The sequence below is a fragment of the Neomonachus schauinslandi genome, chromosome 1 (genome assembly GCF_002201575.2).
Source record: "Neomonachus schauinslandi chromosome 1, ASM220157v2, whole genome shotgun sequence".
NCBI classification, from domain to species: Eukaryota; Metazoa; Chordata; class Mammalia; order Carnivora; family Phocidae; genus Neomonachus; species Neomonachus schauinslandi.
Window position 1 is genome coordinate 198,199,633 of NC_058403.1, and position 13,244 is coordinate 198,212,876.

General features: G+C 54.1%; 1 protein-coding gene across 2 annotated transcripts; it reads left to right on the top strand.

Moving 5' to 3' along the window:
• Positions 1-98: 98 nt before the first annotated feature.
• On the top strand, positions 99-12,377 carry CSPG5 (chondroitin sulfate proteoglycan 5). 2 transcript variants are annotated; one of them, XM_021687065.1, is made up of 5 exons: positions 99-195; positions 845-1,958; positions 5,195-5,383; positions 7,181-7,256; positions 11,793-12,377. In XM_021687065.1, the coding sequence occupies exons 1-5, from the start codon at positions 99-101 to the stop codon at positions 11,952-11,954; spliced, it is 1,638 nt and encodes a 545-aa protein (XP_021542740.1). In that variant the 3' UTR covers positions 11,955-12,377. The 2 variants fall into 2 exon arrangements, with proteins under 2 accessions (XP_021542740.1, XP_044773174.1); XM_044917239.1 differs by lacking the exon at positions 7,181-7,256 and having other exon boundaries at positions 11,793-11,844.
• Positions 12,378-13,244: the final 867 nt, after the last annotated feature.

Consider the following 13,244-nt stretch of genomic DNA (forward strand, 5'->3'; position numbering starts at 1 on the left):
GCTGAGACGGCCGCAGCGCGGGCGGGAGGCGCGGCGGCCGGCGAGCCGAGGGCGCACCCAGCCGGGCAGACCGCGGACAGCGGTCGGGGCGCCGCGCCATGGGCCGAGCTGGGGGCGGGGGCCCGGGCCGGGGGCCGCCGCTGCTGCTGCTGCTTCTGGGGGCCACGCTGGTCCTCGCTGCCGGGGCCGCGCCGGGTAGGTACCGACTGCGACCGGGACCCCAGTGGCTCTCGCGCCTCACCCTGGGCCAGGGTCCCGCTGGCCTCGGGTACAGGCGGAGTTCGCGATCTGTGGCAAGGGGGCGGGGCAGCGCCTTGCCCGCGACCGGGGCGGGGGAAGGGGCGCGCGAAGAGGTGGGGTACTTGGGGGATGCCGAGAAGTCGGGGGCGGCCCCGACCGGGGTGTGCGGACAGGGGTGCCGGCTGGGGGAGGGGCCTGAGTGGGCGGGGCCTAAGGGTGAGACTTCGGGGCGGGACCTGGAGGTGATGGGGCCATGAGGATGCGACTTCAGGGCGGGGCCTGGGGTGGGGCGGGGCCTTGAGGGTGCGACTTCAGGGCGGGGTCTGGAGGTGGGGTGGAGTCCTGAGGGTTAAACCTCCGCCTAGGGCCGAAGGTGGGGGCCGCCCCGTTACACTGCGGACCCTGTCGGGGGCGGGGCCTGAGGCCTGAGGGGCGGGGCCTGAGCGGGAAACCCAGGGCCGGGTGTGTTCCCCGCCTTGGGGGACGGGGGGCGTGGCCTTGGGAAACCTTGTCCCGGAGTCTTCGGGTGGGCGGGGAGGCTGGGAGAGCGAGCCGCGGCGGGGGGCGGGGCCTTGACGTCGTGCCCTCTCCCTCCCGCCCACAGCGCGTGAGGCGGGCAGCGCCGTCGAGGCCGAGGAGCAGGTGAAGAGCGTCCTGGAGTGGAAGCCGCGTGCCAACGGCACGCGGGAGAAGGCCGGCCCACCAGCTGCTGGAGAGGATGAGACCTCGTGGACTGCACCTGGCGGCCAGCCGGCCGTGGTGGGCACTGGGGTCGGGCCAGAGGAGGCACTGGAGGCGTCCGCGGCGGTGACCGGCACCGCCTGGCTGGAGGCCGACAGCCTCGGCCTGGGTGGAGTGACCGCAGAGGCCGGCAGCGGCGACACCCAGGCCCTTCCAGCCACGCTCCCGGCTCCCGAGGAGGCCCTGGGACAGTCATCGATGCCCTCTGCCACCCCCGAGGCTACAGAGGCCAGCGGACCACCCTCCCCCACTCCTGGCGACAAGCTGAGCCCAGGCCCCGAACTCCCCAAGGAGAGCCCCTTGGAGGTTTGGCTGAACCTGGGAGGCAGCACACATGACCCGCATGGGCCAGAGCCCACGTTCCCCTTTCAGGGCACACTGGAGCCCCAGCCGGCATCAGATATAATTGACATCGACTACTTCGAAGGATTGGATGGTGAGGGCCGTGGCGCGGACCTGGGGAGCTTCCCGGGGTCGCCAGGGACCTCAGAGCACCACTCCGATACTGGGGGAGAGACCCCTTCCTGGAGCCTGCTTGACTTATACGATGACTTCACCCCCTTTGATGAATCTGACTTCTACCCCACCACATCCTTCTATGATGACTTGGATGAAGAGGAGGAGGAAGAGGAGGATGACAAGGATGCAGTGGGAGGTGGAGACCTGGAAGATGAAAGTGACCTTCTGGTGCCCACTGAGAAGCCTGGTCTGGGGCCCGGGACTGGCCAGCCCACCAGTCGGTGGCATGCTGTCCCCCCACAGCATACTCTGGGGATGGTCCCTGGCAGCAGCATCGCCCTCAGGCCCCGCCCGGGAGAGCCAGGCAGGGACCTGGCCCCAAGTGAGAATGGCACTGAGTGCCGCAGCGGCTTTGTGCGGCATAACGGCTCCTGCCGGTCAGTGTGCGACCTCTTCCCAAGTTACTGCCACAATGGCGGCCAGTGCTACCTGGTGGAGAACATAGGGGCCTTCTGCAGGTAAGGGTGTAGCAGGCAGGTGCACAGGGGCTTGTAAAAGAACTGAAGGGTGTATGTGAGGCAGACTCAGCAAAGAGGGGGACACGATGGGCACAACTTCCAAGAGGTGGTGCTTTCCCAAACCAAGAGGATCCTGGGATTCCCAGGTCAAGAGATGTTCATGCAATATCTTCCGTGGGGAATTCCTTCTTAAATGTACTTCCTGTGACCTCATCACTAGGACAGATTGCCCAGAAGTAAGATTTTGTATTTCCCCCAAGTGTGTATCCTTTACCAAAGCACTAAACTATAAAGGCAAAGTGAAGGGACTTCTCTAAGGGTTTTGGAAAGCGGCCTTTACTGGCTTGAGGGGTCTTGTTGGAGGGTTCTCGCTACACTAGCACAAAGAGTAGGCTTATGAACCTACTCTGGAGGAGAGAAGGCCTCTGAGACACGTATGTGGCAGGAGGAAGACCCCGTCTACCTGCAGGGCAGGTACGAGTCACAGTGAGGACCTTCTCGTTGGGAGCAGACCCTGAGAGCAGCCACTCAAGTAGGTCAAGTCAAGCAGAGTATCTTTCCTGGCATAGTAGAGGTGGTGGGGTTCCTTAACTTTGGGTAGTGGCTTTTTTTTTTTTTTTTAAGATTTTATTTACTTGACAGAGACACAGCAAGAGAGGGAACACAAGCAGGGGGAGTGGGAGAGGGAGAAGCAGACTCCCCGCTGAGCAGGGAGCCCGATGCAGGACTCGATCCCAGGATCCTGGGAACATGACCTGAGCCGAAGGCAGATGCTTAAGGACTGAGCCAGCCAGGTGCCCCTTGAATGTAACGAGGTGTGTGTGTGTGTGTGTGTGTTTTAAGATTTTATTTATTTATTTGACAGAGAGAGACACAGCGAGAGAGGGAACACAAGCAGGGGGAGTGGGAGAGGGAGAAGCAGGCTTCCCGCGGAGTAGGGAGCCCGATGCAGGACTCGATCCCAGGACCCTGGGAACATGACCTGAGCCGAAGGCAGATGCTTAAGGACTGAGCCACCCAGGCTGCCCCTGGATAGTGGCTTTTTCCTTTCTACCTTGATTTTTGTCCTCCTTGGGATTACCCAGCGCAGAATGTTTTAAAGACCCAGAGAGTTTAGTGTCTCTAAGGACGTTGTCTGCAGCCACCATGCCTCATCAGGAATACATCATATACCTGCCCTCATGGCAAGGTAGTTAACCTGCTGGAGAGCTCACTGGCTTATTCTGGAAGAATCCCAAGTCAGGGGTGATCTGGGTAGTTTGCTTGTCTCCATCCTTTACAGGCCCTAGAAGTGGGGTAGAACCCCCAGATTCCTCTGGGACTTGTTTCCGTTGGTCCTAGGAGGAACATTTCTGTAATCTGGGTGTCTCTGTAAGTGTCATTCCCGATGTTTGTTTTTCTTGGTCTTTTTGGAGGTATGTGAAGAATTCAAATTCTGTAGGTCTTGATGTTCCGATAGAAGAATAATATAAGAAAGTGTGAATGTTGTGCTTTCGGCATTAGAGCTTGACTTCCAGTTCCTTCTTTCCTTTGAATGAGCATGAAATGATTAGGGTCAGTCATATAGGATGCGTCCACACACTTCTGATTGGAGTTGTCCAGTCACTGCAGGAGAAACTGTCATCAAGACATTATGGGAACAAGACCTTGCCAGTTGGTTAAGGGCTACCAGAAATATGTGGAAACCCTGTGATTTTGCTCCTCAAGCTTTGTTAGTGGGACTATAGTGATGGTTAGTGGGATTTAGCCTGGGAGCTCTGAGATCTCTGTGCAAAATCATTATCTTTCATCCCATTGGAGTCCTGACTTTTCACCTTCCAAGCAGTCTTGCCATCGCCGCCTGAAATGGAGAGCCCTTGCTGCCTCTGGAGAGGTAGAAAAGTTCCCAGAAGCTCCTGGAGCTCTCGGGACTCCCGAGTGGAAAAGCAGCCTTGTCCTCAGTAAGCTGCATGGCTGTGCTGACCGGGGATCGTCCAGTGGGTCCCACCTCGGAGGGCTTTTCTGCAAGGCCCCCCACCGGTTCCCCTTGCTCACCTTCCCTCCCGGGGGCACACTCGGGCCTCCCTCCCAGAGATCCCTCCTCCAGCTGTGCACGCCCAGGCTCGGCTGTGGCTCAGAAACTGTTTTGCATTCCGCTCACAGGAGACTGCCGAGCCCTCAGTTGCAGACTGCAGCACGCCTTTGTCTCTGTCACCCTGACCCACTGCAGGGAAATGAGCAGAGCTATGGCAGAACTTGTCTAGAACCATGGGCTAGTGGGAGCTTCTTTCCCCACCGTCCTCAAACAGATAGGCTCCCAGGACTGCAGAGGGTCCCTTGGAAAGGAAAGACTTTCCTGTTAGTCATGCCTCCCCACCCTGTTCCGGGTGTGGAGTAGCTAGTTCTCCGAGGCATAATTTCCCCTTTTCTGGACCCCTTTCTCTTGTCTGTCACTCACCCTGAGGTTCATGTCCTCCCTCCTTTGCCTGCCTCTGTATCCTTCCACATCTTTCCTCTTTGAAGCAGCCTGGTTCCCATGGAAACAGCAATGTTATTGGAAGAGTTGGAGCCTGGGAATGTCCCCAAGGGCAAGAGAAAGTCACTCAACAAAAGGACTAAAACCCACCGAGAGGGTTGATTCTCACTGTGCTTTCGTGACCGTTCTTATGGTAATAGGGCAGGAAGCTTTAGGGGCAGAATTTGGGGGGCTGCAGAGATAGGAGGAGAATATACATCCATCTTTGTGTTCGTCCTTGTCTGTCACTTCCTTCTATTTCAGTGTCTGGGTAGCTTTGTGAACTAGACGGGACGGCAGAGCAGCAGGATAGGTTTTCCCGGGTAGAGTGGGTTGCCTCCTTTTGTGGCCAAAGGTCCTATTATCTTGTTTTTCACCCAGAGCCAAGGGCAAGGGGAGCAGAGAGAATCCTGTGATTGCCCTCCTTGAGGCTGCGAGGTAGAAAACCAGGGTTCCCGCCCTCTGCGGTCCCTGAACAGTCCCGTGAGTGACCAGTTCACTCCATCTCTTGGCGCCCTGGTTGTCTCATTTATCTCCTGGACCCCAGCGCTGTCCTGCCCACTGCGTAGGGCGGGTACGCAGAATCTCCTGTGTGGGGTCCGCACAGACTGGGCGCATCCCGGTTCCTCTAGACACTCATAGGAACAGGCTGCTGAGGTGAGTATGCGGCTTAGGGACCAGGCCCTTGCTGTGGCCGTGATTGCATGCCCGTCACCTCAGTCTCCCTCTGTCGCTGCCCCAGGTGTAACACGCAGGACTACATCTGGCACAAGGGGATGCGCTGCGAGTCCATCATCACCGACTTCCAGGTGATGTGCGTGGCCGTCGGCTCCGCCGCCCTCGTCCTGCTCCTGCTGTTCATGATGACGGTGTTCTTCGCCAAGAAGCTCTATCTGCTCAAGACAGAGAACACCAAGCTGCGTAGGACCAAGTGAGTCTGTGTCAGCCAGCCCCCCCATGGCCGCACCCCTCCGTCTGATCCGGGGCTATGGTCGCGAGGGTTCCTGGCACCTGTTCTGCATCCCTAGCTGTGTTGTCCATCCCAAAGACTCAGCCAAATCTAGCCATTCCTGCACAGAATGTGCCGGCATTGTGGCAGAGGCCAAGCCCCTGTGGCACACGGCAGCTCTCTGGCACCATCCCCAGCACCCCCCACCCCGGGCCCGACGGCGCTTAAGGAGAAAGCACCCAGCGCCCTCCTGGGTGTGGTCCCCCATGTAAGTTACTGTGCTCAGTCCTCCAGCCCCGGGCTGCACCTGCTTCCTGGGTCTTGGACGCCCATGGCCAGGGTGAGGATTTCACTCACAATTCACGAGAAGTCACTCCAGTCCCTCAGATCTGCTGTCTCTCAGTACTGGCTCCTTCTCACTGATGCTGAATAGAAGGGGTTTGGCAACACATTGCCGTTCCAAGCTTGTCAACCCTTGGTCCAGACAGAAGGAATTTAGGGAAGGTCCTCTTTACCTCCCCTAAGTAGAGTTTTGGGGGTGGAGGGGCCTGGGCTCAACTTCCTCGGCTGTGGATTTTCAGGGCCAGATGGGAATAGAGTCTCATTTCAGCTTCTCTCTTAGCGGAGGAGTGACTGCCGTGTGCATGTGAGGATCCACACGCGTTTCCCTTTAAGTCCATGCCTTGAACACTTGGATGTGGTCTTACACACTGTGAGAGAATCACTCTACCCCTGAGCAAAGTAAGGAATGTTCTGAGGTGTCACAGGGACTCACAAAAGCAGGAGGTTGCAGTTCAGCTTCCTTGGGGCCCAAGAGACAATTTATGCAGAACTGCCCCTACCTCCTTGTCGACCTGTTGCCCCCTTTCCCTGGGTCCTGGGAAAAAGGACAAAACGCCCTCTGTTGCTCCTTTGCTGGGTACACGCCTGCCCTGGGCAGATGCTGACGGCCGCCTGGAGCTTTCAGCTAACCGCCCGGGCCCCGAGGGGGCCTCTTCATTGTGCCTGTGCACTGAGGCGGGGCCGTATCTGTGCATGTGGGGCATCAGCCAGGACCCTCGGTGGCAGGGGGAGGAGAGGGCCAGGGTGCGACCACCTATCAGGGTAGCTGAGGAGGAGGACGGGGGAGAGAAGGAACCCCTGCCGGGGACTGGACAAGCAAGAGTGGTGGCCAGAGACAGGGCCTTGTTCTAGGCCTTCCTCCGTCAGCAGGCTACGTGTTCTGCACAGAGCCTGGCCCCCGTGGCGCTTCAGCTCCGAGGCTGTCACCCTCATGTCCCACTGCATGCTTGCTTGCTTTCCCAAGCCCGGGTACCGCTCTGGTAACACTACACGTCCTCGATGCCTGACGGATACTGCTATGGTTTACTGACTCTAAGATACACACTTTCCCCCCACATATTAACGTCTCTGAAATTGGATTGTGTCTCACAATCGCTGGCATCTTATAATCACTGTTGGCCAGATGGCAGTCATGCTGTAGTTGTAATTGCCTGGCATGCACGATCCTGGCCAGAGCTGTACATGGCGTTGTCAGTCCTTTATCTAAAGTCTCAATGAGCTACTTCCAGTATATAATAAAAATTCTAGGTGATAAGAAAGTATTGGATCCCGGTTTAAATGGCAGAAGTTTTTTTCTCCGCGGTGCATCAAATAATGGCACATCTTATTATGGTCCGTGGCGTTTGATGAAATAAGTGTTTGACCCGTGAAGCCTTGGTCAGGCTTTGCCATGATCCTTGCACTCACATTTCCCCTGCTCTCTTCTGTCCCAACCAGCAAATTCCGGACCCCGTCTGAGCTCCACAACGATAACTTCTCCCTCTCCACCATTGCTGAAGGCTCTCACCCAAACGTAAGGAAACTTTGCGACAGTCCCTGTACCTCCTTCCCCCACTCTGCGTGCCCGCACCTTGGCTCTCTGTGATAACTTATCTGTCAGGTGGCTCGTCTTCTCCAGGCCTCCCCTTGTCCATAGGCACGCCCCGGCCGGCTGCTGCCCTTGTCTTTGGGCTATTTCAGAGCTTGGAGCCGCTCCTCCCAGCTCTGGAGGTCAGCTTAGGGAGACGAGTTGGGGTGGTGACGTGGGACTGGGGGCAGAATGGTGTGTCACTTCCTTGACAAGCAGTTATAGGTAGTACCGCAGATTTTTTTCCAGGATGACTCGTGATTTTTAGCTTCATCTAGACTTTAGAAGTCTGATTTGTCTTTCTCTGTGTCTTTCTACTTTCTGTATCGAGAAGAAAGATTCTGCTTCCGTCGTGAGGGAATGTCCTGATGGTCACCTAAGTGAATGGTGGTTGCTCTTTGGGATGGCTGGAAAAACAGTGTCCTTTCCACTGTCTGAGGACCCTAAAAACTGGCAGGCATATTTACACTGGTTAGAGCTAAGGAGGGCACAAAACACTGGTGGAATAATAAGTCGAGGGGTAAATTCTGTTCTTGGGAGGATAAATATCAGTTGAAACTCAATAGAAGGTCCCAATAGACCAGTTTCTAAAGATGCTGGCCTTCTGGTGTGTTTTCTGGACCAGACTAACCAGTAAAGTACTGGGTACCGTCAGAGAAAATTTCATAAAAAAAGCAAAACCATCCAAGCTCCAGATCATGTCCCATCCAAGCCCGGGAATTCGGCACGGGATGCAAGCCCCATACCGCAAGGTAAATGCATTGATACACAGATGAGGGAGCTAAACTCAGACCCTCCAGATGGGCACGGTGAAGACTGAGAGCAAATTTTGAAGAAGTTCTTTGAAACAGCAGCGCACAGAGGCACATAGAGGCCTCAACAGTCCGGGCCGGCGCCGCCCCGTGGCGCCTTCTGTGACATGGAGATGCTCTGTGTCGCACGGTCCACTCCAGCAGCCACAAGCTGCCTGCGGCTGTGGAGCTCAGGGGGAGCGGCTCGTGCTACCGTGTGGGACAGCACAGATTGAGACCATTGTTTTCCTTTGATAGTTGGGGACAGTGTAGCCCCAGAAGGGGAAAGAGAGAATAATAGTAAATGTGACCTTGTTCAGCAAACCCCAGGGAAGAACTTGGCCTGGTGGAGGAGGAGCAAAGGGGTTAACTTTAAAGAAGAAATGAAAGAGGTTAGTTTAGGATAATTTTTTAAAGTCTTTCTTTTAAAGTCTTTCCCAAGCCCGGGTGGGGGTTGGAAGCCAGGAAATCTCCAGGTGAGCTGGGAGAGGGGGCGAGGGGCATCCGAGTCGAGCCTGCTCATGTATCTCTCCCGGCCCCTTCCCCTCATCCCTCCAGTGTCCTTGGTGGTATTGATGGCTCCGAAAATTTTGGAGAGTTCTACTTATCTTTTTTTTTTTTTTTAAAGATTTTATTTATTTATTTGAGAGAGAGAATGAGATAGAGAGCATGAGAGGGGGGAGGGTCAGAGAGAGAGGCAGACTCCCCGCTGAGCAGGGAGCCCGATGCGGGACTCGATCCTGGGACTCCAGGATCATGACCTGAGCCGAAGGCAGTCGCTTAACCGACTGAGCCACCCAGGCGCCCAAGAGTTCTACTTATCTTAATAGAGGGGTTATTTCTTTTACATAAGTAAAGGAGGATGAGTGGGTCATTTTCCTAGCCATTTCCAGTCATCTCTCCGAGCCACACTCTGAGAAGATTTCAACCCAAAAAAAAGGTGCTGCTTTGGGCCTGTGTCGGGGGACGGAGCGTGGCTGGTGCCTGCACCAGGGGCACTTCCTTCCCCGCATGCAGTGGCCCAGGGCTGCTCCTCGCCCGGCCCTGCAGCTGGTGAGCCAGTGGCCGGGTAAGCGTGTGTGCAGCGAGGCAGCCAGCCCCTGAAAGGAGCATCGGGAGGAAAGGGAAGGCCTGTTCTCCGCCCGTGCTGTGGAGGCTGGCGAGCTTTCCAGGAGGACTGGCTAGTGTATGGGAAGCACGGAGTGACTCAAGTCACCTGAAAGCCACGGGCAAACGCTGAGAGCCGCCCTGTTGCTTCTCACAGCCGTGCTGTCCACGGAATGTTGTGGATACGACTTGGTCTTCCTGAGATTCGACAGACCTTCCAGGATTTCAGTTTATTCCTTACTAGGACATCTCCATGGTGTCCCTTAGTGCTTCTCTGCACCTCGCCCCCATTTAAATCTTCCTTCCTAGGCTCTATTTCTTTCATGCCCCCTTCTGACAGAGGTTTGTATCTGGACAAGTGGGGCTCCAGGCCTGAACCCACACCACACTGGGCTGAAGGCTGCCCATTTGGCTGGGGGGAAGTGCCCGGAAGGGGGACACAGAGCAGTTCCCAGGACTTAGGCCAGATGGAGGGCCAACTCCCTTGCCATGCGGGACTTCCGGCAAATCAAAGGCAGATGGGCCTTCTGCTGAGGATTCAGCAACCCTAGACTTAATAGGATCCAGTTCTGGAGGAAACGCTTGGATTAGGATGGCTCTATCTTGGTTCAGACACTCCCTCACCTGTCCTATTTGTTGGAAGTACTTAGCTTGTCAGATAGCATTGTTTGGATACCTGTGTTCTTATTTTTAGAATATACTTATCCCACCTATTGGCCCAGAAGTTTGTTTTCTCATCTGTCTAAATCCCATGAGCCAGGCTTAATTTGGGCCCCCACCTTCATGGCATCACAGCTTTGATGCCCAGGTCTGTAAGCACCCCTAAATCTACTCTTCCTCACATGCTGCCTATTTGCCCCAAAGACTGTGATATCGGGTTGGGGGTGGGTGTTAGAGGGGGGAGGTGGTATTGAGCAGCATGAAAGTGAGTCCCATCTTTGTAAGAGGCTTGACAAGGACAGGCCGTCCTGTCCTATTCCAGGTTTGCTGTGATCCAAAGTCTGTTCTGCCGGGGATCTTTACAGGCCCAGCTCTCAAGCTTCCGTGCCCAGTGTCTCTCCCCAAACAACACAGAAGTACACAGCATGAAAAGCGCAGTTCTTCCTCATCCCACTTCCCTCTCCATACAGCCTGTGTGTGCATGAGTGCATACACATACTTAATATGTCAGGGAGCTCTTTCCATTTCACTACATCTAAATTTATGTCATTGGAGTTTTTTCTAAATCTCTTCCAGCAGCGATAGAAAATATCAAGTGGCTGAAATCTGTCTCAATACCGTATGAAGTTCATTTCTTCTGGCTCTTGTGGTGTTGGGAACTGGGAGCATGTGTTCCCCTGTGGTCTGGAAATCATTCCTGAGGTCTTTGAAGCTTTACTGTACTGCTTGGTTTAAGCTGGTCTTCTGGAAAAGTGCCAAGTGAGGCGGGGGGCAGGGGGAGGTGACAGTGATTTCTGTATGCACAGTCCCTTTGAATACCTGGAGTGTCCTGTGTAAGCCTGGAGCCATTCCCTGCTTTCTTTCCAACCAGTCACTACCCCGACCTAGTGCTGTAATGGGTCAGACTTGGTAGCAGTCAGCATGGGCAAGAACTCCCCACGGTTGTACAGAGAAGGCCCTGCTCCTGAAGCAGGATGATTCCCTTCGATTTCAGAAGTGTTAAAGTAAGAAAGGTCTGAGCTAGCTGGTCAGATACCAACATTCTCTACCCTTCTTGCCACTCGTGTCTTTGATCAGCCGAGCTCCAAGCACTTACAAGAGCTGTTTGGCGCACCTAAGAAAGAACTGAGGCCCCCCCGATCACACTCACATGGGTATGCAGGCATATCTCCGAGATAGTGTGGGTTCCATTCCAGACCACCACAATTAATAAACATCGAGATAAAGTGAATCAAAGGAAAGGTATGGTTTCCCAGTGCATTTAGAAGTTAGGTGTACACTATACTGTAGTCTAGTGAGTGTACAATAAAACAGTACAGTACAGTAAAACTGGACAGTTTTAATACTGTCCAGTATCGTCGGACGCCAAGTACAGCAGGCCGTTGAGGCAGCGGGACTCACCTGGGCTTGGATTGAGGAAACACCTTTGTAAGTTAGCATTTTCTGGTAGATAAACTCCTGCCGGTAAGGGGCACACACACGTCTGGCCTCTCGTCACAAGACGCGTTCCCTGATCAGTACAGTTCTGGGAGAGCAGAACTCAATGTGGGGGAAGGCCCTGGGAGGCGGCCGGCAGGCCGATCTCATGCTGGTGAGACTCTTGAGGGGCCAGACCACGTGTTAAAGGGACCGTTTCGCGCCCCCCCCCCCCCCCCCCCCGCCCGCCGTCTCTGCCAGAGGGAAAGCCTTGCCCTGGCCTACATTAAAGACGTTTGTAATCCAGTTACCTGCTGGAGGTGTCCATCTCCATCTGGCCAGTGGCTTTTAGGATGACATTCCTAGAAAGCGGCTGCAAAGGAGTCCCTTTGGTTCATTCGACTCTTAGAGTTTCTTCCTTTCTTCCTTCAAAAGCCTGGGGTGGTTATTTGACCCCTCTATCCGCTGTCTCCTTCCCACCCCTCCCTCACCCTTTTCCCTCTTCCAGGATGATCCCAGTGCTCCCCACAAAATCCAGGAAGCTCTCAAGTCCTGCCTGAAAGAGGAGGAGTCATTTAACATCCAGAACTCCATGTCACCCAAGCTCGAGGGTGGTAAAGGTGACCAGGCTGACTTGGAGGTGAACTGTCTTCAGAATAACCTCACCTAAAGCAGAGCAAGAAGAGACGGAATGGGGGGCGGGGGGGGGGCGGGGGAAGGAACGTGACCTCCTCTTGTACAGAGTCTATTTCTTGTAACCATTCGTTAAACTCTTTTCTTTTTCTGGTCTCATGGCATGCTTTGATGTCTTTTGTACAGGAGGGAGAAAACACAAAATAAGCAAAGAACCTGAACAGAATCGCACACATTGGGTTGTTTGGTCTGTGCCGTCTGTATATTGCTTCGCTGCTGTGATTTCTAAACCTCTGCTGTTACTCAACTGACTTTTTTTTTGTACTTTGACCCACCTTTTTTTGAAATAAGAGTAAAAAACAAAGTTCTTGAAATAAAACTTTTTAAAAAGCCATTTTACAGATGTCACTGTGTCCACTCCCTACCATTCTTGTCAGTCTGTGTTGAATTCTTACCTTCCCTAAAGATGTATATTTATACATGTTTGAGATCCCAGAAGTGCTCTATGTATTAGCTTGGGTTGCCATAACAAAACACCATAGACTGGGTGGCTTCAACAATAGAAATTTATTTTCTAACAGTTTTGGAGGCTGGATGTCCAAGATCAAGGTACCAGCAGAGTTGGTACCGCCAGAGTTTCTGGCGGGGCCTCTCTGCCTGGCTTTCACACAGCCACCTTCTTGCTATTTGCCTTTATTCTGTGCACACGTGGAGAGAGAGAGGTCTCTGGTATCTCTTCCTCTTCTGATAAGAACACCAGTCCTATTGGATTAGGACCCATTTAACCTTAATGACCTCCTTAAGGCCCTATCTCCAGATACAGTCACACTAGGGGTTAGGGCTTCAACATATGGCTTTTGGGGTGATACAATTCAGTCCGTGAGTCTGTAGCACCTTATTTGTTAATACCCTTTCCTGGGGCGCCTGGGTGGCTCAGTCGGTTAAGTGTCTGCCTTTGGCTCAGATCATGATCCCAGGGTCCTGGGATTGAGCGCTGCATCAGGCTCTCTGCTCAGCGAGGAGCCTGCTTCTCCCTCTCCCTCTGCCTGCCGCTCTGCCTACTTATGCTCTCTCTCTCTGTGTCAAATAAATAAATAAAATATTAAAAAAAAAAAAAAAGGAATACCCTTTCCTAGTGGTGCCTGGCTGGCCCAGTCAGTAGCACATGTGACTCTTGATCTCAGGGTCATGAGTTCAAGCCCCACTTGGGGTATAGAGCTTACTAAAAAGAAAAAAAGAGGAAGGAAGGACGGAAGGAAGGAAAGAAGGAAGAGAAAGAAAGAAAGAAAGAAAGAAAGAAAGAAAGAAAGAAAGAAAGAAAGAAAGA

Coding starts and splice junctions, on each gene's coding strand:
- CSPG5 (XM_021687065.1), top strand. CDS start 99: ATGGGCCGAGCTGGGGGCGGGGGCCCGGGCCGGGGGCCGCCGCTGCTG. Junction 196..844: donor CGCTGCCGGGGCCGCGCCGG/GTAGGTACCGAC, acceptor TCCCGCCCACAG/CGCGTGAGGCGGGCAGCGCC. Junction 5,384..7,180: donor ACCAAGCTGCGTAGGACCAA/GTGAGTCTGTGT, acceptor TGTCCCAACCAG/CAAATTCCGGACCCCGTCTG.